At 40.3% G+C, this 26,441-nt stretch overlaps 1 protein-coding gene across 1 annotated transcript; it reads left to right on the forward strand.

The window, feature by feature from the left end:
- Window positions 1-16,524: 16,524 nt before the first annotated feature.
- Window positions 16,525-21,249, forward strand: lrrc3 (leucine rich repeat containing 3). Its single transcript, XM_029530877.1, has 2 exons — window positions 16,525-16,610; window positions 17,902-21,249. Exon 2 carries the CDS (start codon window positions 18,217-18,219, stop codon window positions 19,015-19,017), a length of 801 nt encoding a protein of 266 aa, XP_029386737.1. The 5' UTR covers window positions 16,525-16,610; window positions 17,902-18,216; the 3' UTR covers window positions 19,018-21,249.
- The last annotated feature ends 5,192 nt before the right edge of the window (window positions 21,250-26,441 follow it).

Here is a 26,441-nt window from a genome sequence, read left to right on the forward strand (position 1 = left end):
GTTAAACTAAAGCTGAATGTATTTAAAGATATGTTTTAACAAATTTTACTTATCACACTCGATACCAAGACACCTTCAGTTGGGGTCTTTTTTAACCATTTGATGGAATAAATACAGTCGGTTATGATACAGAATGATAAATGATGTCAAGAAAGTTTTCATTATTAAAGATTTTCCATGGTATTCCAACTGTGGCCTATCACATATGACTCATTTAAAGGTGTAATCTACACTTTATAGCATAAAATACATACAATGTTACTCTGATTATTTCAGGCTGAATATGTATATATACATATATATATATATATGTATGGCCTTATTAGTATCTGAAGCTGTCACGTCAAAATCCAGGCTATAATATAAAGAAAATAATATATATATATATATACACACATATATATATATAAATAGTAAACACTTCAGCACATTACTTGGTAACTACGATTTCAAATCTGAATTACCATAACGGTTACGCACATTTAGCTCCTCAAGCCTGGATATGCATCACTCCATTACTAACCATAGTTATCATGTTAAGGCTCAGGTATTTGGCTTATGGCTAGCATTGAACACACATAGATTATAATGACTCAGTGATACGTTGATGCTAAAACAAGAATGCTTTACAATTACTTATAGATCAAACGTTGACACTTAAACACTTTACACTGCAGATATAAATATATACATTAGCACCCCATGTGATCAAACTGCGGAATGGCTGATCAACAGTGAAAAGTTGTCATTTAATATTTTTCGGTTGTCTACAGAATCTGATCATTGACAATATCGTCTGTGAAATTCATATTAATACTTTGGTATGCAGGTTTAAGGTGTCTGTTGGTTAAATGTGGGCAGGCCAACCAAGACACACTATTTTACGGTGTGATCAGCTTGCAGACATCTCAGTTGCCTTTTTGATTGTCATACTTCCATCTTTTATATTCATGGCATTGCTCATGTTCTCATCGCCCTGCAACGTTGAGAAAGCCGGACACCTCTTTTGTTGCTTCGCCATTTTAGTGATATAACAACAATTTTTTGTTACTGTGCTAGAGCAGCAAAAAAATAAAGAGTAGCAAGAAATGTGTCAGACCACGCTTATGTTTGAGAATTTTCTTCATGAAGGTCTGTGTTGGATTATTTATTTATTGAGGTTCGTTCTGAAATGTTTTGTAAAAAGAAGAGAATAAAATTTGTGTGTTTTCCCTTGATTGAATGTCATTGCTATCTTCATATTTTTTGGTTCTTTCTTTTTTTTTTTTTTTTTTGGTGATGTGAGATGTGTGTTCATTATTTCAACAGCTACCATAATGTAGGCTATTTAAATTGGCTATTTGGTGCTCTGCTGGAGTAAGTGGCAGATTAGAATATTTTTAGATACTGAAAATGTTAAAAGTTTCAGCTTCGCAATAATTTTGATTTTAAAATAAAGTTGAAAACTTTATCATTTCACTTTGTGAAACGTGTATTTTTCAAAATAAATGTGTAACACTTTCAGGAATCAAAATTTAGACATTACTCACGGTATTAAATGTTGCTTACTGTACATATCCTGTAAGATCTTAGTAAGGTCTTAGCAACTGTCACATCTGCCTTAGGTGTCTGAAGAGAGTTTTTGAAGAGGTGGTGTGTGTGTGTGTGTGTGTGTGTGTGTGTGTGTGTGTGTGTGGAGCCAAGACTTGAGTGCATGCTACTTTAATGACTGACAAACATACCATCTGCATCAGCTGGGCATCTTGCTTGGAGACTTAGCCAGTTGACAAGCTATACCAACAATCCAGGCATGGTGACCTAAAACAGATGGACTAATCGGTGGTAAAATATGATGAGTTTTTATTTGTCAGTTAACTGAACAAGAGTGAAATGTAACCACTGCGCAAAAGGCACCAACATCACAACCGGGGTCACATTTAGTGTTTCCGATTATCTGAGGATGAAACCAACCACACAACCAGCAGGTTGTCACTGAGAGGTCAGCCAATTATACCCTGAATAATGCCCAACTCGGCACCTGAACAGAAAGGCCAGAGGTATGGAAGCAAAAAACAAACAAACAAACAACTCCCGTAGATTTTCCATAAAACATGTTTATTTCTACAGCCTGGCAGACTAAATTTTCATAATCAGATTCAGAATCTTCGCCGTTATTGTGGCGTTGAAAAATTGCACAATGAAATTGAAAGTGCAGGTTTTTCAGTGCAAAAAATACGGAAAGCACAAAAGTAAAAGTAAAATACAAATGTGAAAAGAATTAAGACAGCAAAAAAGTAAACGAAATTGAGAAAAAAAAGCTTCTGCACACAGACTGACAAAGCCTGCCATTTGGAAAACTTTTGGCACTTTTCTGTTGGCTTCACTTTTCCATCACAAAGATTACTTGATTTCATAACTACGCATGGCCCTCAACTCGTGACGTTAACTGCAGTAACGTCACGAGTTGAATAAACAGTATCATAATAGAAATTAACAGATACAGAGCCAATGTGTTGGAGGCAGAAGAACTGGCTTAGAATTTGGCAGCTAATGCAGAGACATCAGCATGAGGGAAACATGCTGGAACTGCTGCCACAATTTGAGGAATAGGAAAACTCCTAATTGCTGTGGTGGATCGGCAAGAAAAGCACATTGCAATAATTCAGGCTTACGGTCTTCTACGCCCACCCCAGGGAGAGTAACATTTGGTGATAAAACTGTACCTTTGCATTTTGCTCAAAGACATCTCAGCAGGGTGGCATCACATGGGCAGTTCAGACGTCAGTCTGAAGTTTTTTTTTTTACAAATCCCACCTCATTCCCAAGGAGAAGATTTAAAATGGATTCCAAAACAACCCCGTATGAGGGGCATGAATACTTCGGCTGAATTTAATGACCATAACGTGAAGGAAATAGCGACAATAATTCTCTGAAATTCGTGGCACAGGCAGGTTTCATGGCAGTTAAGAAGGTAACTGATTTCCATTTCCATTAAATAATCTGTGTTTGACTCATTCACACAAAGGCAGTGGTGTCCCACTGTGCGAAATGCTCACCACCCTTCTCGCACTAAAAAAACTGGCTCTATAGGTAATCTTGTAATCCCCTAAGTCTTTTTGCACTATTCTCACGCTTTTAAAGGTTTCTCTTTCTATATGCCTGTGTTTGTCCCCATGTGTTTTCATTACACTATCTCTCACAACAGACAGGAACATGCAGGGGGACTACACAATACCAGGGACACCTCATCATGTCATGCAATCAAGCGCAGGGTCCCTGAAAATGACTACATCAGTGAAGTTAATAACGCTGTTTGTCTTTTGTGAGTCAGTTGGGGGGGTTGGTACGACGGCATGGAAGCATGCTAATGCTATCCATGTCTTGAAGTGTAAATGGACCACGGATCAAATGGAAATTGGAGGCAAGACATCATCTTTCTATTCAAAGTATTAGCTCCATCAAAATGACTTAGTTGTGCTAACTGGATAAAGCTTTGCAGTGGTCCAATATTCAGCTGTGTGCACTCAAGAGACTGAGCCACAGGGGACTTCTATGGCCAGAGGGCATGCTGAAAATTGAAGTTGTACACAGCTTGATCATGAGTCCTGACCAAATGTCTCATGGCATTTAAACAAGCCCAGTTTCAAGCAGCTATTGATTGTGTTCTCAAAGTCCCCGATTGCATTTAGTACACCAAGTCTACGTCATAAGCGAAAATCCAAATGTTAAAAATCTGATAACCTTGGTAGGCAAAGAGGCAAAGCTATAGGTACGAGGAAAGTTTTAAAACTCATTGTGGATTCACAATATTCGGTGACTTTCTCATGATTCCTTTGTGATTTCAAAGAAGAAATAGTCTGACACATTTCTCAGAACTGCCTCTAATTTGCTGTAATATAGAATCAAAGAGGGGCTATTAGGCACCTATAACACAGAGGGTCAATCATAAAAGAAAAAATCTAAATTGTAACCAGTTTAATTTTTACAGCTCTCCTTTTGAATACTAATTTGTTGGACATGATTAAGGAGAACATAAACATCTACAAAATATCAAGGAGGAATTGTTTTCCACTTTGGTCCTCTGTTATAAAGAACATAGCCTGCTAATAATAAAAGCCTGACAATAATGTAATGATGACTTCCAAGTAGAATTGGCTGGTTAGGTTTGGCAGCCTTAGCGTTGATATTGTAGTTAGGGTGATGAATGCATTAGCTTGTAATTTAGAAAAAAAAAAAAAAAGTTAACCTCTGCAGGAGCTAAAGATAAACTTACAAATAGTAAAGTAAAAAATGTCAATGTTTTGTGTGGAAAATATTGATGTTGTTTTAAAAGCAGCAGAGAGGTGAAATGGTTGCCACTGCCAATTCAAAGTAAAAAAGTTCTGTGTTCAAAACGTGCCTGCCCTCGCCTAAAATGAGCAGAGACGGATTCCAGCCCACTTGCCATTTTAAAAAAATAAATAAATAAAATAAAAATGTAGTATGGCAAATGAATGGATCCTTCGTCAAGAATGTCAAAATTGTCGAAAATTTTATGAAATGGAAATGGGGAAAGAGCAGGTGAATGACAGACAAGAATGAAACACAAAATCTATCGACCCCAAGCTGTTTTAGCTGCATAAAACATGTCTTTCTGTGTGTGACCTCACATCCCTACACCTGCAGGCGTGGAACTGATGCTTTTGAGCAGATACATCTGAAGGGGGCAGGGAAAGCATTATTCCCATGAGAACTTTGGTGCTTCTCATGGTGAATTTTGATGAATGTTCGGCTGCATTTCGTGGGCTGTGTCCATTCCAACAATATATGCTGCAATACAGCATCGAAATTTGGGCAGCATGTGATGCACAGTCCAGATATGCCTTGACTATAAAGGTTTACGCAGGGAAATCCCCCAGACAAGCACCTGAAAAAATCAGGGCACGAGGCTTGTGCTTGACATAGCTGAAGGAGAAGATTAGAATGAAGATTAGATGTGATCATTTTTTCACACCTTAAGGCCTGGGTGAGGAATCCGCACATCTCAAATGGTACAAACCACAGGCAGGTAACCCAAAATGATTCAAAGACGAGTATGGCCTGTGCTCAGTGCAAGAAATTGCAAGGACGCGTGGCAGCATAACAGTTAGATTGTTGCCTCATTGTTGTGGGTTCAGTTCCTGGACTGGGTCCTTTCTGTGTGGAGTTTGCATGTTCTCCCTGTGTCTGTGTGGGTTTCCTCCGGGTGATCCGGTTTCCTCCCACCGTCCAAAGACATCATGTTTGGGTTAACTGGTGACTCTGAAGAGTGTGAGTGTGAGTGGTTGTTGGTCTCTGTCTGTCTCTGTGTGTTGGCCCTGTGATGGACTGGTGACCTGTCCAGGGTGAACCCCGCCCTCCCCTGGAAAATTTTGGCTGGGATTGCTTCATACATTATAAATAAAAACTGTTTTACGCTCTGACCAGTGTTCTCATGTTCCTAACTTTACAAAGTCAAAATTTTGTAAAGGATAATCGAACTGTTGTTATATTTTTTTTACTTGTTTGGCGAACCTTCACCACATTTTGTCCGTCTCTGCAGCTGCAGCGCAAAAATTAAGAAATGAAAGATGATTCCAAACATAAATAATGCAGAGAGACCAATCATGGAGAATTGTTTGACACTTTAATATATTCTATAAGTAACAGCTTGTGTGACACGTTCCACTTTGCTCTGGAGTGTTAGATCCCATCCATCGAGTAGGGGATGAGAGGAAAATTGTCTTCTTGCTCAGGTTCAGCAGTTCAGTGAAATCAGATTATCTAGTGTTTTGCTGTCTGAAGCGTATTTTTCAAGACTGTCTACTTACATGAATAAACCCCATGCTGTGCTTTTTATGAACATGAAGCTTTCATGGCTGAATACATGCCGCTGCCCTGCTAAATATCAAATAAACAGCCCTCACAGACTCTTGCGCCATCACCTTTTTGAAGATGTGAGGTGTTCAGGTGAGCCCTGACTCTGGTTTCCACATTTTCTTTCCTCTGGCTGCATAAACGAACAGCACATGTCTTTACTCCAAACGCCTTGCTCAGTTACTCCTGGACAAGCATCTAATTTTCACAGTGCTGTCTGACAAATATATGTCTGGCATCCAATATCATGTTGGCTTTCCTCTGGTACCTACTTGGTCTTAAGCGGCTAAATGCTCCGCCAGCTTCAACTTCATCCGTCATTTAGTAGTGGGCAGGCTGTGTACCATGAATTTTTAGTTCATTTGACTGGAAACATTTGCCTGCTACAGCTGCTTTTGAGGTTGACTAGGGTTGAGAGAGCAAAGCAAACGAGTAAGGGTGTAGGCCTTAAAACCAAAAACTGTATGGAGCTTCTCTTCTGATTGACTGACTGTTGTGATTGATCAAATAAAAACAATAGCCGCATATCAGGTAAACAGAGAAAACATACCGTGCTAAGCTAGAAAAAGCTTCCACTTGCAGTCCTGAAGGCTGGTCTCAAGGCTCAGTTTTTGAAAACATTCACACCACTAATACAGAAACTTTACCTCATATCTAATCAAAAAAGACTTGGACTTCTAAATTTATACGACTAGGGACTTTTAAGCTAAACTGCTTTCATAAAATGTCTTCTCCCTGAAAATGTGAAAACCTGTTTCTACTGACATCCGATGATTTCTTTTCATTTTCATCAATTTAGGATGGTGACTAACTGAAATCAATATTCCCATCTAGCTTAAAAGCCTTCGGCTGGTATTGTTCGTAACACTCAAATTACTGTCATTAACAACATATCTAACCTGCCATCTTGCAGGAATGGATTTTTTTCTTTTTCTTTTTTTTTTTCTCCAATCTTATCTCAGATGATTTCAGGGTTAAACTGTGGCCCCTTGGGAGTCTTCATCATGTCACACATTTCCCCTCTGTTTCCTGAAAAAGATGCAGCCATCTAAGTCGCCCCGGAGAAAATTGCGAAGCATGTATGGTGGAAAATGATTCCCACCTTTGGGGTTTGATTAGTTCTTAGCAAAATTTGGCACATTATGAAATGCAACAAGTTTTTTTTTTTTATTTATGAATCATTCATGGTTTTGCGCTGTGCTTCTGTGTTAAAAAAGATTTGTCTGATTGGACTTTTTTGCCTTGTAAGTGATGATGCTGAGACCTTTGGGACATGCAGGTAATCAGCATAGCTTGATTAAATATTGTTGAATTGTTAATCAAATGTGGTCTCTCAGGAAGAGATGGTCACTGTTCAATTTAGCTGCTTATCTGACACTAACTTGCAATAATGAAGCTGCTATTCTATGTTAAAAGGTGGTGCTAGAGGTGTGAGTCATTTTGTTCAGCGACTCTTTCAGCCCACACACATGATGCTCATATTTCCAGGACTGAGTGGACATCTTGGTGTTTCTAATCAGTCGACACGTTCTTTCCCTGGCAGTTTTTCCCCAGAGAAAAACTGGAAGGCTTTTTTTTTTTTTTTTTCGTTTAAAGTTAACTTAAGACTCTCTGAGAAAGTTGAATGTAGGCTAAATGAGTTTTGGTTGTAGATCATTGAAGATATCATCCGTGAAGGAAGGAAACCCAGGTATTTGACCCAGAGTGGACGCTCACCGAATTGAGGACGTAGGTGAAGACACCCAGCCTGGGGGGTGGTCATCATGCTAGGAATCATGTGAGTTGTTAAGGTCACATGACCCCGGCTGTCACACCTCCTGTAGGGGGTTCCCAAGACAGCATTGTAGGTTGGTGTAAGCCCACCACCTCTGTTTAGAGAATTTTTCTTCAAGTGGACAGAGACGGTTTCTTTTACTCCTCTTTCAAACCATCTGTCTTCTCTGTCCAAAACGTGGACATTGGAGTCCTCAAAAGAGTGGCCTTTTTTTTACAGGCCACGGGAGGCGCAGTCTAGGTGTCAAAATGAAATCTTCCACTGAAATAAATTATGAAGAAATGATTATGAAAATTATTAAATGAAGTTGTATGATCAGTAGAACTCAACCACTTTAGTGCAATTAAACAAATTTCAACTCAAAATCACTGGATGCCGGTATTGACTTGACGCAGTTACTTAAACCTGACCAACAATCAAATAAACACAAAAGCACAATGACCTTCCCCAAACCCAAAGTCACTCGTCAGTTCATCCGAAGGCAAAAAAACACAATTGTCCACACCAAAGCAAAAACAATAATCCACAATGGAAAAAGGAAAACAGGTTGGCGAAGCATTGCGAGCTGCCGCAAACAATGGAAAAGTTTGCCAAAGCTCACCACACAGTCCTGTTGGCAGCGCAGATCAGTCCCACAATGAACCCTCCACAAGAAAACGAGCTGGCTGGAGTACTCAAAGGAAAGACGAAAAACTTAATCCAACACATGAAACTCCACAGAAGACACGATGCAGCACATCCTCCCAAATGCCGACTTGCGCAACCACCAAAAAAACCCGCCCCTGTTTCTTTGTGACGCCTTTTGGACAAAAGTCCACTTCAGACAGCCACGTGTCTGGAGTGCTGTTTTGATGTATGTTAATTCCTTCTGTTTTCCTATGTGTGTCCCACTGGTCTGCGTGTGCGGGCTTCCGGTAGACCTCGATGCTGAGGTTACCATCCTTACCAAAGGACACTGCACAATACGGGAAGGGCAAACTGTTATCCTTCATACCCTCCCTGGTGACTCGATGTTTCTTGTCCACTGAATTTATGTGTTGAGTGAAAGCCTCCACTTCTTGAGCTTTGATTCTGACCCATGTGCCATCTACATATCTGAACCGGTGGCTGGGCGTTCAGTGCCTGCTCCTCCACCTCCTCCATGTAGAGGTTGGCCATGAAAGGAGACACTGGAGAACCCATGGTATAGCTGTGTTTCTGTCTAATGTTTCTCTCACTGATGGCAGAGGGAGGTTCTATACCTTGTCTGTGAAATATATGGAGTTTTGAATGTTGTGTGGTGTGTTCCACATGAGAGGGGACAGGATACAGGAAGTGTTGCTGCTGCTGGCAATGGGCGCTCCTTCCTTATGGATATTGGGGAGACCATAGATGCATGGAGTGGCATCAGATGGTGATAGGTAGGGCGGCCATTGATCTGCTCCTTTTCCAGTTTCTGTAGGCAGTCTATTCTTGAAGATGATTCACCTCATCCAAGAGGCTCCATCAGTTCTGGACTTTCTCAGAGAACTATGGGTGATTGAGAATGTTCCGACTTTAAACACGCACTAGACACCTAGTGATTTGCTGAAGCTCCTCAGTTGTCAGATGTAACAGAAAAAAAACAAAACGAAACAAAACACTGGAAATCTGGACATTTTGAAAAAGGTGTCATTTAAAACACACAGTATAGTGTGGCACAAAGAGCGAAATCAGTTGACAGTTGTTACTAAAATCATTGCGCTGTTATTAATTTGGATATAAAACAAATCTGGCAAAAACAAACTTTGTCACAGTTTGCCATTGTGGACCGACACTGAAAACAAAAAAGGAACCTGTCCATCTGGGTGAAATCACAATATCAAGAATGGAAAAGAAAAAAAAAATCATATGGCAACTTTGTGTGGCGCATATTTTTATAGATATATTTATTCTTTTGCTGAATCTGTGCGATGATGATTTTTGTTCTTTTCAGCACAATAAAAGCATGAAATCATTTTGGTGCTCTTTTGTATTATACGATTAAAACTTTGATGTTTTGGCTTTGACATTGAGCTCTTTAACCTATTACAAATATTTTCTCTCTCCCTGAAGTGAACACTTGCAGTCGCCAACACCTTGTCCTTCGTTAGACCTCCTGGTCAATATGAACAACAGTCACTGCCACTCATGTGGAAAGAACGAAAAAAACAGAAGCAGAAATTGAGGTCAGTCTCAATGGTCAAAATGATGTTTTCTGAAATTACATTCATTCATTAATCTTCTTCTGCTCATCCGTTTCCTGGAGCTGATCCCAGCTCACATTGGGCAAAGGCAGGGTGCGCCCTGGACAGGTCACCAGTCCATCACAGGGCCAACACACAGAGACAGACAGAGACCAACAACCACTCACACCTACAGACAATTTAGAGTCACCAGTTAACCCAAACATGATGTCTTTGGACGGTGGGAGGAAACCTGAGTACCCGGAGGAAACCCACGCAGGCACTGGGACAACATGCAAACTCCACACAGAAAGGACCCAGGCTGGGAACCACTATGCCGCCGCGCTGTCCTCTGTTCCAACAGAATATAGAAATATAAAGATCGGCAGGAAAAGTCAGCATGTGGTGGCAGTCAGTCAGAATCCGGTCCAGTGTGACTTTAGTGGTCAGCTGCACTGGAATGTCAAGTGGACTGGGAGTGTTGCTGATCCTGGTTGCAGGTGTCGGTGGACCAGCGAGCAGAGATGCAGGGATGGCCTGACTGCGACCTTCACACACACACTGAATGGATGATCTCAGATACGTGAGATACATTTTTTTTTTTTTTTTGGAATGGGGGGGGGGTGGTTTTTGGTAAATAGGCCACAATAAAGGCACTGTTGCAATTCTGTTAGATATGCTGTATTGTGACAAATAAAACATAAAGTTGATTATTGTTATATGTATATAAAGCACAGTTTTTATCTAGCGGAGGATAAAAAAGGAAACTTTTATGAATAATTAATGTCCCACTGTGAACACAAATTCTGTGAATAAGTGGAATGTGATTTTCTTATATAAGAAAACCCAACGGGTTTTGGCAGGAAACAATAATGAAACTACATTATTGTAACTAACCTCCATCTCAGGTTCACTTAGACAAAAGTGTATTGTGCATCTCCAATTACTATGATGGATATGTTGGAAAAGGATCTTAGCCATTTCATTTTTCCTGGCTTTAATCACTCCTGTACACACTGGCCACTAGGAAATTATCTCTCTTCATAATGAAAGGGGAGCACAGTCCTGAAATCTGTGCAAAAATAAGTCTCAATATTTGCAAACAAAACATGCTTAACTATTCATGGTTATTGTTTTTAGATGAAATAAGAAAAAAAAAAAACAACAACTCAATATTGAATTTTAGTTTATTCCTTAATTAATGGGTGTTTGGGTTCTGATTATACATTGTACGTAGACACAATAACTTACCAGCCCACACGAGTGCACACATGTATGTACCCTATACGGCAGGTTTGGGATCCATGCACGGTAAAACGGTTCAACATCATTCATACCACGGGCCAGCAGCTGATGATAAATAGTGCTCTGCTGATTTCCTCCATGCCATTCATCAGTACAATCTATTTCTTATTGCAAGTCATCCTGTCACCCACTCAGCTCTAAATGCATTGTGGTGGCAGTCACCTCCTTGCCTGTGGATGCTGCTGACTGTTAAAGCTCTGCTACTGTATCTGCCTATGGCACTGTTACACTAAGTGCACATAATTATGATGAATTGTTTCAAAGGAAAGGTGTCCACTCTACAGCATTTCAGCCCTCCTCAAAGGCACAAATCAAATAAATGACACATGAAAAGCTCGAAATGTCCGTGAAAGCGACCTGTTATTTACACATCATCCCTTGACATCATGTTAGAGTGATGCACTTTTAGAAGTACGTAGGTGACGAGAGGCTAAGATGATGTTGGTAATTTGTCTTTTCCAAAAGCTTGGAGATTCGTGAATGAGCGAGTAAGCAGGATGATAAGAGGAAGGGCCTCCTGGACTTACTGGGTCTTTCCCTTTTTCCTGCTGTGTAAATTCTACCATCACACACACATGCACACACACACACACACACACACATACACTTTAGTCCTTTATCTTCACTGTCACAACCAACTGGTCATGCATCAGAGGACCATCTCCCCTGGCTCTAACTAGAGTTGGATGAATGTGTTTTGTCTTTGGAGCTGTTAATAGTCCTCCCAGAGGCAATTACAGGCGGGGACCAGTTAACTTTTGCTAAAATGTACGTAATATAAATAGATGGTGATCATTAAAAACACTTTACCAAGTGTTAATAATGGAATACATTTTGGAGGGGAAAGAGTCATCCTATTCACTGTAAACTGATGAACGACCTCCATCCCCCAAAAGGTATTCAGAAAAAAAAAAAAAAAAAAACAATTTTAGCAGGAAAAAAAAATCCTGACATAGGAGAATTTCTACTGTGGGTACATTAACTACGGAAAACTCATATGGAGCTAAACCTGGAGCTATTGTTCATCCAGATGAATAGGCACTTTCTCTCTTTCCTTCCACCTCCACAGCCAAGCTGCCCAGTCCCTTAAATTGATTAAGGAAGGTTAGTGCAGGTCGCTGATGTGGGAAACCTGCTGCATCCCTGTGAGCAAATGGATGGTATTTCCAGCGCCACTGTAGCAGCTGTGCCCCTAATGCCTGACCTTGGCTTTCTTTTATCTGACTGCCACAGTCTGCCCAATTTGTGACTTACTAAGTGTGTATTTTCGCAGAATGAAACCACCAGTGATCCCCATTGTGACCATTTATCTGCTCCGACAAATTTTTGTCTGAACGTTTGGGTGCGTTTGTGTGAGAATCCTGGAGCTCAGCAGATATATCTTTAGATTAAATTCCTCCTCCAGCTGCATGTGGTGTCTCTGAGTCCTGCTTCTGTATTCAACTTAAATATCTTTCAGCTTATTTGTTTTCATTTAGGGCTGCTGGACTCTCCCTGTGTCAGGACTAAGTGAATAAGCGACCTATCGGCGATGATTAGTGGTCACGTTCTTCAGGAGGAGACAGATTAGGTGATTCTGAATGTGAGTGGACTGATACAGTAGACTGATTCTCTGTGCCACCTCCCGGTGTGATGAATCCCACTTTCACTTGTTCCCAGTGTGTTGATGTCACTGGTGGATCAAGTGGATTTCAAAGCAGCTCAAAGGTTGACTGCAGCAGCTTATGAGGTTCCATTTTGTTGCTAAGCAACATTTGGTGGTCTCGATAATGATGCTGGGGTAAAGGGGATCTATATGGAATATACTTTATTACTGTAAACATGAAGGTGGCCACCGTAAGGGTGCCGTTTCAGGAGATACACCTATCAGTTGCATCGCAGGGTTGATTCAAACTCTGAATCTTTATTTTTGGCTTGTATGGATTTTAGTTTGTCTTATTCGTTATCATCGTTTAAACAGGCCCTCAGATTCCCAAAGCTGCGCTGCTGCCAGACCACCTGCATGGTTTGTCTACTAACTCTCAGCCAATTTCACATCGTTTGAGCATTCCGTGAATCTGACCAAATTCTCACGACCAAACTTGGTTATGTGAACACGAAAAATCCATTTTGCTCAATGCATGGACTTACCTTTTCTCTGCTGTACGGCGCAGAGAGGTTAATTAAAAATAATGATTCGCCCACCCCTTATCTAACACAAAACATAAAACACAAAGCATGGGAAAGAAAAAAAAAAAAAAAACACCCTTCACATGAACTATCAATAGCTCACAGTATTGATGCATAGACTCACTAACCTTTTGTCCGTGGTACTTTATTTCATTTTGATTTGGGTGCCAACCCCAAGAAATCTCAGCAAGAAAGAAGATGTAACTGTCAGGTATCATATCTAAATAGGGATTTATAGAGAATAATAGCTATTGCGTACTCATTAGTTACCGTATCTGGATTTAATTGATTTTAAATTTAGATTTTGAGGTCAAAAGTTCTACAGGCTCTACAGATGCGTCTTAAAGCTTGGATATTAGATTGCTGTTCAAAGGACTTCAGTTGCTTTTTTATGGCCCTTTGAAAGCAGTTTTTTTTTTCTTCTTTTTCCTGTTGAGATGATATAATTTTCCAGCTGAGGACAATGAAGTGATCAACCAATAATAGAAATTAATGCAAATTGCAGTATGGTGTCCTTGGTAGTGTGTTTTTCATCCATAAAAGCCCTATTATTGGCACAGTAGTGTTATTTTGTCTTTATATTTCCTTTTCAAATCTGATTTATTCTTTGTATAAACACTTTTCTTTTGATTAAAAAGAACCCAATGTTGATTAATGTTTTTTCAAGGCCAGGATGGTTTCCTTTTGGCTGTACCAATTGTAATTACTTGTGCATTAACTTCATTTTTGGTCTCTTGGAGTCACATGATTTTTTTGTAGAATATCCTCACCTTCTGATAAACACAAGCTCGCCTCTTTTTTGCATGTTTTTAATCTTGGCTCATGAAAACAGTGATATTCAGTGATACAAACCTCTCTCCAGGACGGTCAGGAGTAAACCAGGTTGGTGGTGAGTGTGTAATTTGGTTTAAGACTGTATACACAGTAAAACTGGAACATAGATTTTGGAGCTATAAAGTGAAAGGGTTAAGAGCCTTATACTTGAATTCCATCTAATGACTGTCAGGAGACGACCTCACTGGTTATAAAAAGTCAGATAATATTGAAGTCTGTGTGAAAATTGCCCGACTTCTCGCTTGATTTACTAGGTCAATAAATGTTTTGCTAATGAGTTCATGGTCTCAGTCTCTTGTTTCAAGTCCTTTTAAATACTACACGATGTTCATTTTTATAATTGATGGCCCCATTTCGAGGAAAACAGACCATAAAGCAGGGCCAACATTAAATACACAAGGGAAGCAAGGTAGTTGGAAAGAAAGAAGATGATTCTTGAAATAGGAAAGGAAATAATCAATTCCAAATGTAGTCATTTTAGAAAAGAAAAACAAACATAAACAAAACCATGGTAGTAAGACTTACTGACTCTAGTAAAATGGAGGAGGAGGACTGGACGTGATACGTTACAGTTAAAATTAAACCCACAAGCTAGCAAAATGACTAAAAAAGGACAGTTTCTTCGTGAAGGGGATAAGGCCCAGTGAGGAGAGAGAAGAAGAGCCTGCGACTTATACGAAAAAGAAAGCTGCATTTAGGTTCGGCGTTAGGGGGCAGAGAGGATGCTACTCACGTTATGTTGTTGGCGCGATGTTACGAGGACGCTGCTAATAAAGTTGCATACGAGTGTACCGTGAAATCACGTTTATTATGAAATTTAGAAAATAACTGTTTTTATGCCGATCGCATCATTTTATTTTGTTGCATTTTGCCACCACACCTTAAAGGCCGGTCTGTGGAAATACAAAACTCTCCCCTTTGCATCTTCCGATTCATGTTAAGAATGAGAACTTTGACCTGGCAATCTGCCACTCAGTAAATGGAACATTATACTCTGCTGCTGCTGTTCACGGCCACAGTAAGACAATTAATTATGTTAGCTGGCACAGTGTGAGTTTGAGAAGGGGCCTCGTGCATTAAAATGATTCTATTCCTGCATAGCACAAATGACACCTGGAACACTGGGACCAGCTGACCTAAATTTGAATCATGGGTGGAAAATAGTGGTCGGTAAACTACAGTAGGTCTATATTTGCATATTCTTTTCTTACTGTCAAGGTTAGGCTACCTGGAAGATTTACACAGCCCTGTGTTTTCACTAAACGCACACGATCATACCAGTGGGTGATAACAAGCCTTATGTTTGACAATAATGAATTAATTTAAACAAGAAAAAAATAGCAAAGCTTCTAGCTCCTTTGCTATGTTGTCATGTGCAATCAATCCGTTAAGGTCACGTGGAATCAAACCTTGTGTACCATACTGTTGCAAATCGCACTCATTTAGCAGTGAAATAATATTAGGACTTCGTCTTTATTGAAATCGCACACAGTTGACACTTGCAGCAAACTAAATGCAGCTAAATGCAGCATTCAATAACCAGGCATGATAACAACAGTACAGTACAGTCTACTTTGCATGCAGTTTCTACTCTGCATTGGAATTTATCACCGGAGTACAGTGGGATAGACGTTGATGCTGACATCTTGATCCACTGCTAGGCAGTCTTAATCCCCAAGATCCCTGACATCATGACCTTTTCATTGTCAGCTGGTTGGAGCTCTTAGGGTGAACAAAAGAATCCATACAACGCAGCTGAGTGTGGCACAGGCAGGGCTTCCAGGTGGGCTGTTTAGTAAAAAAATCAATTCTGAATAAAGCTCCACTTCTGTTCTGTTTTCCAAACAGCACGCTCCGGTGAACTTTCTCATCCAATTGAAACAAAGTTTGACCATGTTCGGAGTTGGTCACTTTAAAACTTCCCTGCGTTTATGTAGGAGTAAGAGGTGTTTTTTTTTTTCTCTCTCTCTCTCTCTCTCATGCAAAGGGGGGAGGAGGAGGGGGTCCGGCGACACAGGACAGATTGGAGGGGGTCTGGAGGACGAGCTGATCTGCCAGCAGAGCAGCAGTCCAATCTTCGCGCAGCCGGGACTCCTTCTGACGCCGTGCGCGCGGTTCAGAGAGACGAAGATCAGAAATAGGGATACATAAAACGGAAACACAAAAAAGGGCAGGGTGGGAGGGGACCGACGCTCGATCCCCGGCCGGCGAGCTCCCGCCTCAACAAGTGCGCCGCGCTCCACGCGGAGACGGAGACATGCCTCATTTCACCTGGACGCTCCTCCTCTTAGGAACTTTACCGCCTTATTATTTCGTCCTGAAACGAAAGGGGGACGGGTGGAAGTAGCTGTTCTCTTCGGAAGAAATCATCGTTCTGTTCATTTTTTTTTTTTTTTTAAGGCTAGTGTTTTCTTTCATCGACTGCCGCTACACGTGTGAACCAAACCAAACCCAAACACTGCAAATTCCCATGAAGATCCAACTATTTCCCGGTAAGTGCCTTTACATTAAACATACTTACTGATGAAGTTGTTCACCTCAAAGTATGAGTGATATTTCTTCACGCATGGTGCTAATGTGATTATAGCTCGCACCATTAAAACGCTATGATGGTAATTCCATTTAAATCTGTTCCCAGGCGCTTTCTTATTAAAGCTGCTCAAACGTACTTTTCTGCTCTTTTTTTGTGTGAAGCAGTGGTACGCCATTTTTTTTTAATGTAATGTTCTTTTTCTTACAAAAGTGATGACAACATCTGCTAATGAGCAATTTATGAGCCAAGCGGAACCTCATTTCATTTTTAAGATTAAGACAGCACACAAACGGCGGCTCAGACAACCTTCAGCTCAATATGCACCTGATTTACACCATTAACTTCAACGATGCAGTCGTGTCATAACGTAACTGCAGGGTGTTTTGTGTGTGTGTGTGTGTCATCTTGTCAGCACCTCCTGCTGAGCGCAGACTGACAAAAACGTGACAAGCTTATTTAAGGCTGTGTGTCACATAGTGTGTGTATAGTGCGTAGCCTGAGGTATAAAACTGTTAACAAAGACAAAGGGGGTAAAAAAAAGAGAGGAAAAGTGACACACACACACACACACACACACACACACACACGCAAAAGTGAGTGCCTATGAGGCAGATGACCGTGAGCACGCTGTGGGGTTCATTGTGTGATCATCGATTTAGCCCACCAGAGGGTGCACAGCAGTAACATGATGATGCTCCAGCAGGGCAGAGAGGAACGTTTGAACCCATCATGTGGATGGGAGACGGAAGTCCTTAGTCCTTGAAGTGGAGAGGAGGGAAAGAAAAACCTCACTGGAAAAGCAGCAATTTTTTTTTTTTTAACTCCTCCATCTATGGGATAATGGAATTATTGATGTGAACTACGGTGCTCTCTCATCTGTAAATAATTTCATGTTATGTTTATTATAGGCAAACATTAACGTTTCCAAATTGAATAGGAAAATGCGTGTCTGCCGGTTTATGAGATTTGCTGAAGTGGAATGGATTTTTCTCCTCAATAGGGCTAATCACATCATACATTTTGTGAGCATTATGGGGAAAATTATGTCGTTCAGCCTCCTCGGCTCGTTTTGGAAACTGCCAAAGATGTCACTGTAATGGCTGAGGTTTTTTTTTTTTTTTTTCTCTCATATGCACATTGCCAGCATTTTACAGTGACTTTCGCTAGTTTCTTCCCAGCTGTTGCCATCTTTGCTTAATTCAAACACAAATCATTCACTTGAATAACACCACTTTGTCTGATTCTTTCAGTGCCCAGCGTAATAGATCAATTCTCATGTCACTCAGCCGGCTCCAGGCTCCCTGTGAGGTGACCTCAGAGAAAACCCTGCTGTAGCTGGATTATCCTCAGCACGCATGATATTTGGATGAGCTCTTGTGAAATCTTCTTCAAAAGATTAAAGATCAATATATAAGGATTTTCGGCTCAGAAATGCACATGTCGGTGTTAATCTGATAATTTTGGCTTTTTGATCGCTAATAACACAGCAGTCATTGAACGCCAGGACACAATTGAAATAATGAGTCCTCTTGCCTGACAGGACTTGTTCAAGGTCACTGCTTAATATGCAGGATTTAGCAGGGCCTGATATGCCCAAGAAATTCCCAATCTTTGACGGCTTTGCCCTCTTGTGGGGCTTGCTCTTTGGATTATTCATTGCAAGTGCACCTGTCATGTCTTGCCCCACAAGCTGCCACTGCATAGAGAAGAGTGGCATGACAGTGGTCCAGTGTATGTCCCGCAATTTGGAGAAGATCCCATCAGATCTCCCAAGAGACACAGTTGTTCTGCTTTTGGCATCCAACCACATCACACACATCCCCAGCCACGCCTTCAAAGAACTGCACTACCTTCAGGAGGTAGACCTCTCAAACAATGAAATTGAGACCATGGATGTAGGGGCATTCCAAGGTGTTTCTGACAGCCTCCTTGTGCTGGATCTATCAAACAATCGCATCCAAAGTGTCCCCAAAGAGGCGTTCGCCCGTCTTCAAGCAAAAATCAGCCTCTCAAACAATCCATGGCACTGTGAGTGTACGCTGCAGGAAGTCCTGCGGGAGCTGCGGTTGGACCCTGAGACGGTGAACGAGGTCATCTGCCACACGGCAGTGCAGGAGGAATACGCAGGCAAACCGGTAATCCAGGTACTGGACTCAGGGATCAACTTTTGCAACTTTCACCATAAGACCACCGACGTAGCCATGTTTGTCACCATGTTTGGATGGTTCACCATGGTGATTGCATATGTTATCTACTATGTGAGACACAACCAAGAGGATGCTCGAAGGCACCTTGAGTACCTCAAATCACTACCCAGCAGCTCCCAGATCAGCAAGGACTTTGACACCATCAGCACTGTTCTCTAGCGGGATGTGTGGTGCTGCGGGCGCATGTTTGTGTGTGTCTGTAAATAAATGAGTAAAAGTGAGGTTGTGTAAAAACAACTAAAAAGCTGTTGCCACACATAATTACTAATGTTTCTCAGAAGATCTAATACATGAGGTATTTCAGCAACTAAAACGAGTCATTTAAACCACGGCCTCCTAAATAATTTCTTTTGTATTATTTCAAAACATTGATTTAGATTTTATTACATGTAAGCAAAGGCGGCAGTGTCATCAACGATAGCACAAAATAATCAAAGCCCACATTTCCAAGTGAGATCACGAGACAGATCTCGACTGGAGAGAAAAATGTCCCTGCTCTGGTGTCAATCCACACTGATTGTATTTGGACAGAGATAAATCAGTAACATCGTATTGATGAATTTATGGTCTTAACGTCACTCTGTCAGAGTAAGGACTACATTACTGCTTATGCATGAATATCAAATAGGTCGAGGTGTTTACATTCGGCTTCCACAACCAATGCATAAGAGCAGATAAAACCACTGGTCCACGTAGTAAAGAAGTACACTTCTTATTCTTTACTGTGCAAACACTCCTTCGTGCCATGATGAAGAAAAAAATGGACTCAGAAAAGGAAATTTTGCCATACACTTGCAGTACTAATGTGTTTTCAGTTTTTGCTCATCTAAAAAAGACCATCCCAGCATTCCATGCAATGGCAATGTAAAGGGAGACTATTAACATGTCTCTTTTATTAGCAGTCAATATTCCAGCATTCCAGGACTCCTTCACAGAAGGTGATGGACTGGGATGTAATCTCTGTTAATATGTGTAATATGTAATTTCATCTTCACTTTGCAAATGATGTGGTGTAACATGATGATGGCACCCTGGAAAGAATGTAGCAATTAGCAGCTGTGGTCTCTGGTGAATTTCATGGCACAAAAATGTACCACTTCCTGTGGAGTAAGATTTTCAATTCAGCCAAATGTTCTTTGACCTTCGAATGAAGCACTGGTTTAAAAAAACAAACAAACAAACAAAAAAAAAAAAAAAAAAAATCCAAAATAGTGGTCAGTGCTGTTGCCCCATGGCAAAAAGGGAGCAGGCTCGGCTCTCGGGTCTGGGGCCTTTCTGTGTGGAGTTTGCATGTTCCCCCCATGTCTGCGTGGGTTTCACGCTATCTGTTATCATGTTAACTGGTGACTCTAAATTGTCCGTAGGTCTGAGTGTGAGTGGTTGTTGGTCTCTGTCTGTCTCTGTGTGTTGGCGCTGTGATGGGCTGGTGACCTGTTCAGGGTGACCCTGCCCTCACCCAGAGTGATCTGGGATTAAACAGATAAGTGAATTTTCAGTGCAGTGTCACAAATGCCATATGTATGAATGTATTTATGTTGAATGTTAACAGAAGTCTCAAACACAACATGATTCATGTTATTGGTTAAAAAACATAAACAGTTAAATTATAATGCCCACAGTCATCACTACTATTGATTTAATGGCAACATAACACTTTGTTTGGACACAATACTTATTACTACCTGTGGGTTTTTTGGTCAGCAGGCTATTGTGTCCGAATGCCTACTCTCTGGGAACTCTACACCATAACACTGTGCACCAAGCTAGACAGCTGAGTGTCATGTCCTCTCTGTGCCCACTCTGGCTGTTGCTGGACTCAGATTTAGCTGCCCAGCCAGTCCCTGTGTAAGTCCTAAAGATGTCACGGGCCAATCATCTGGATGGGTGGATGTTCCCAAACGAAAGGACAAGAGCATGTGCTACGGGGTGGGACAGAAAGGTGTCATAGTTTATGTGACATGCTTTTCTGAGACTGAGGATTTGATGTACTTGTCCTTGCATGGTGATCCCCACTCATCCAGTAGATCCAGCAGGTTAAAATAAACACAATTATTTACAGCTGATACTAAACCTACTTTAGGTGGGCACTTGTTTGGATTGGAACATTTTTGTCTTGTGAAAAAATAACCTTTTTTTTTTATACTACTGTAGGTTTCTCGGTTACAGAAGTGTCTTGTCTGTGCAATTTGGACCTGTCATGTGTCTGTGTGCAGGCGATGTGCGTACAGCCTTTACAATGCGAAGGAATGCACACGCCATCTGTGTTATGTAAAATACGGCTTTAGCTACACCATCAAAGTGTTTCAATGTCTTAAACTTGGAATTGGTCAGTGTATTTTTTTTAATCTAAAGAAGAACAGTTCTTTGAGTTTGGTTTTTCTGCAATGGGAATGAAAGGGCTCCAATCATATTTTTTGTGATAATAAGGTGATAATCAATTTTTTTATCCGTCTCAGCGTTTACTGTGTTTGTTTTAATCTCTCAATTTCAATGGCCAGTTTTCCAGCATTTGAAAATAAAACTTATTTTCCAAGACAGTTTGATCTTTTCATGTTTTTATCTTTGACCTCTGCGTACAATAAATGGTCCGATACTTTCTGAAGTGATAAAAGTGTCAAACTCATAATATTGTATTAATTGGAACTCAGGCAGTTAATTAATTAACACTCAAAGGGTTCAATAAATAATTTAGCTGCAGAGGAGTGAGTGTGTCTTTGACCTTTTTGTGTCGTTGGTGTTACATAAAGTATTACTGATGAGTTACTCTCTTTGGACAAAGGAATAACTCTGATGGAAGGTCTGTGAACAAAACACAAAAACATGAACTTTGGCTTGTACAGATTTATCAGCTGCCAGAAATTTTCTCATGATGGAACAGGTGGTGTTGGGCAATCCCATGATCGTGTTATGTTTATAAATAATAGATTTTTAATCTACCAAGCATGTGGATCCTGCAGTGTAGGGTGCCTGCAGAGGATACTCCTTTTACGTGTGAGCCAGGTTTGTGTATTGCAACGTTTGCTGTGGCCTCAATCGGGAGATGTTGTGGTAGGACTGTAGCTTTCCTTTTGAGAGCTGTTAAGCTTTTGCTAGTAAATTTCAGGTGCAAATGCTGGCAGCAACTTTATTTTAACAGAGGAGTTTGAGCGTGCCCTTGGAAAACAAAAAGTAGCAATTAGTGATTCAACAATATATTCTCTATAAATCTCATACAGTCCTGCTTTCTCTCAGCTCATTTTCTGCTGAGGGAAAAAATTTAGAAATGCAGAGACAAACGAAAAGGCGGTTTGAAATCCATCCATCGTTTCTCCCACAATGTATGACACCATGTCACTGCAACAATCCTCAGTGTTCATGTCAGCCAACTGCAAGTGGAGGAATACTACTACTAATAATAAAAACCCTGAATAAACCCAATGAACACACAATTAAGATTGCCCCAGCCCCCGTCTGGCACCCACACATCTGTACCTGGGCATATGACCGCTCCGATCTGTCGCTGTGGGCTGACAGCCGGAAGATTTTTTGTGAGCCACTGGGATTAGCGCATAAAATTGCCAATCTGACCTTCATGATGCATATGGGCCACACTTGGGCCATGGGACCAACCGTGCATATCCTGACCTAGAAGAAACCCAAGGATGTGGCTCATTGCTATCTGGGGAAGACAGAGCTAACATGTCAGCTGTCATCTCACCTTTTAACACTTTTGTACCTGTTAAGTGTATTTTCTTCCTCTTCCTACCTGCCCGGGTTTGTCTTCTCCCCATGTTGGCCTGAACTTGTCCTTACTGAGCCAGATCAGGGAATTAAAACATGCTAAGATTGCTGTTGTATGGCATGTTCTGCTACACCTTGTCTATGTATATGGCCCAGTTATTTTTCGGGAGCATCCAAATCATTACCTTGTGTATTGAGAGTGTAATTGTTGCGTTCTAATGATTACCATGCAGAGCGAGACAGTTGGCTGGAATTTGACCCTTTTGTTGTGCTTGTTCATCCGGTCTGTTTGCCCTTTACACCATCTGTTCATTCAAATTCACTTAACATTTTAATCAAAGACACAGACTTTTCTTGAATTGAAGAGAAGAGGACGTCCATGTCATCCTTCTGCTTCGAGACTCTTGAGACATCTAGCACCTTTTCCTGACTCGGTAGGCAAGTTTTGAATTTCAGTCACACGTCATGTCAAGTCACCCAAGCTTAAATGCAGCTTCAAACCTCAATGAACTACCATTTCATGTTGTGGAACATCTTGTCGGGCCTGTTATCGATGTTCTATTTGACATCGCAGAGTTTCAAAAGCCATCAAAATATTTCCATTTGAGGAAATGCTGTCACCATAAATTTCCATAGCATCATAATATGGAACATGTTTAATGCTATAAGATCATGGGGGTCCGTTAGATATTAATTGTTAAGCCACTAAAGTGGGAACTGTGTGTTCAGGATATAAAAAAACCAAAAACAAACACTTTTGTCATAAGATTTTGATGCTTTTTATTTTTTCGGGCATTTGTGCCATAAATTAGATCAGTGGCAGCGACAGATAGATAGAGAAGAGAGAGAGTTTATGACTTGCTGCAAAGGGCCTCAGCTGGAGATTGAACCCTGCTCTGTGCTCAGTGAGTCACCGGTGATCACTTCATAGAGAACTGTACTTATTGACAGCTCAAGTGACGCGCTTTCAAAGATGCAAGATTTCTGTTAATTTTCTAACATGGTCTTCTTCATACTAAACAAAAACTAAAATACACTCAGTTTTAAATATTGATTAAAATATAACTCACTGAGAAAAATCGAGCGCACTTGCTCTTTGACAACGCGAACATTGGAGCTCAGAGTTCAGTCAGCATTTCAGTATTACGAAGAGTCTCCCCATGTATCATTTATTCACAACTCCCTTTCTCTCTGTTTCATCTCAGTTTGGCTGTTTTACTGAAAACAGCCTTCATGGCTTACAGTCATGTTGTTGCTGTAAAACTTCTGAATCAGTTCTCCTCTCAGCTATCATTTCATTGTGTAGCGCTGCACTTCCTAAACCACACATTTACCCCCTCTGTAATATTTCACCTGTTTTTTGTTTTTTTTTTTCATGGAAATAAAATATTTATTTGTTACACTGGCTTTTTCAGGTGCTCCACAAGGGGGAAGGGGAAAAAAAAAAATCAATGTTTAATTTTCGCATTTTACTTTATACAACTACTGCTCTTATTTTAATTGATTGCCTAAACCCAAACAACAATTTTATTACACCCTAAAGCCTATTTGAAAAGGGAGCTTCACCTCCCTCCCCGGATTGATGCACTTCACCTGCTGTCTTTCATTTCTTACGACCGAAGCTCTCAGGTTTCCATGGAAGTGAAAGAAGGAAAGACGAAGAGAGAAAAAAGGGAAAATGACAGCAGTATAACAACGTAATGTGATGAAATTACCAGTTCCACAGTTAAATTGGGAAATATAGATAATTCTGACTATTCTGGGTCATACGGTCTTTATAGACGTCTGGTTGGCCATTGTTTAGGTTAACATGATACTAAACTGAAATGAAATAGTTCATTCGTACTGTGTGCCATCTTCATTTTTCCTATTCAGAAAAATTAAGAATGATGTCTATTATCTTCAGTCTTCATATTCTGCCAAAAGACAGTGAACATGTGGAGGTTCATGCGTAAAAGAAGATGTCACACAGCACAAAAGACACTTTCAGAATCAAGATCCTTTTGTAATGATGCGTTTACGTTCTGTTCTTTACGTTCTGTTTAGATGCTAAATTGCATTTTGTTGTAAGACATTAAAGTTGAATCTCATTTAATTTTCATAGTTTTTGTACTTACTATAGCAACAACTATGCATCTATTCATTTTTTCCTTGTACTTATTTTGTGCTTTATCATTAAACTGTAACACCAAATGGTCGCATTCATTTCTCTTTTCAGGGACCCTTTTAAAATATTTCAACACCTTGAAAAAAATCTCAGGCCCAGTGATGGAGCAGTATCAAGTGTACCTATCACCTTCACCTCAGCGCAATACCTCACTTCTTTAATATCTTATTGTGTGCAATTCCCTTTTTTATATTGTATTCATAATTTATTTTCTCTCTGTTTCTAATACAATTTGTGACTTATTTTCTAATTAGAGCTGAGAAACGACAAAGCTATGCTGTTTCAGTGTGAGTGTAAGGACATTAGGAGTGAAATAGACTGTGATACAAGGGGGAGACAGCTGATATCTTGCCAAGGGCGCCAAATTTGTCAGTGCACTGCCTCCATAACCAGGACTTTTTCTTTGGGGTTGTATAATGGTCTACATCTATTCTGCATCCAGATTAAACTGCCCTAAAGGCTCAGAACTCACCTCTCTGTTGATTAGTTCTTCACTGTCTAAATGATGTTGCAGTCTTGTATTCAAACAGACATTAATGTCTGTTTGAATCACTGAGAGCCTTTTTTTTTGTTTTTATCTGCCTCTTTTTAACGACACAGACATGAAAAAAAAAAAAAATCAAAAGAATAAAACAAAATGGCAGCCCTGGTGAAATTCAGACCAGAAATCGAATAAAATGAATGAGGACCTTAAAAGGATGTGCATGTGTGACAGTGACAGGACACGCAAAATAGCAGACATAAGATTCACATCCCCACTTTACAACCACCATAAAAATACTACTTGCATTAACGAAAAGAAAAGGTTTTAGGTGTTAGCTTTCTGAGGAACAAAAACACATTGCTGTCTCTACTGATTAAAGCTGCATTCATGCTTGTTTTAAGCCGATTAACTTTTTTGTTTTTTTCAATCTGGAGCACATTTGTAACTTTTTACTGTTGTTACATACCTAACATGAGCATTAACTGTTGTTAACTTCTGTCTGATAGCAAATCCACTCTAATCCAGAATAGTAACAAGTTTGTAGGGTGGAAAACCACTACAGAGCATGACCAATTTTGAAAGCAATGATTCCTGATCATCAGGCTTTCTTGGAGTTTTCACTTGAACAAAACTTTTTCCACGATGACAGTCTTTGCTTTCTGTAGGACAAAATGTTACACTGGCCTTAAATGACAACACAATTCACAGTGTATGAGAGTTAAGGTCAGCCTTAACTTAATTCTTTGCTCTGTGCACACCTGCAGTTCACCACTGAGCCTCAAAGAGCTGGACAGTTTGGGCTCTTTATAGGGCATGGGTGGCCGGTGGCAGAGAGACTGCGAAAGGTCACACTTTGATTTCCTTCAATGGTCAAAGTTTTTGGCCGTGTCAGTATTCTTGAGCGGCCGCATGCCAAAACCTCTTGAACCTCGAGAGTATCCCGGCGGACCTCAGACTTCTTTACTGACATTCTAACAACCGAAGTTGAAAAAAATAAAAATAAAGAAATAATATAAATAAGCTTGAATTTAGAGAAAATGATCAATTAATTTATCTTTAGAGGCCAAGGGGAACCTTTAGATTCTTTTCATAACTGTGCTACAATTCTTTTTTTACTATAGGCCATTGTTTGTTTCACACTTATTTTATATGAGCCCCTCAGTTACCTCGGAATGAGATACCACATATTGACACAGTCACACACTCACAGCC

This window comes from Echeneis naucrates, chromosome 21 (genome assembly GCF_900963305.1).
Source record: "Echeneis naucrates chromosome 21, fEcheNa1.1, whole genome shotgun sequence".
Classification (NCBI taxonomy): Eukaryota; Metazoa; Chordata; class Actinopteri; order Carangiformes; family Echeneidae; genus Echeneis; species Echeneis naucrates.

Bases quoted from the DNA above. Each gene is read 5' to 3' on its own strand.
- lrrc3 (XM_029530877.1), top strand. From the start codon at position 18,217: ATGCAGGATTTAGCAGGGCCTGATATGCCCAAGAAATTCCCAATCTTT.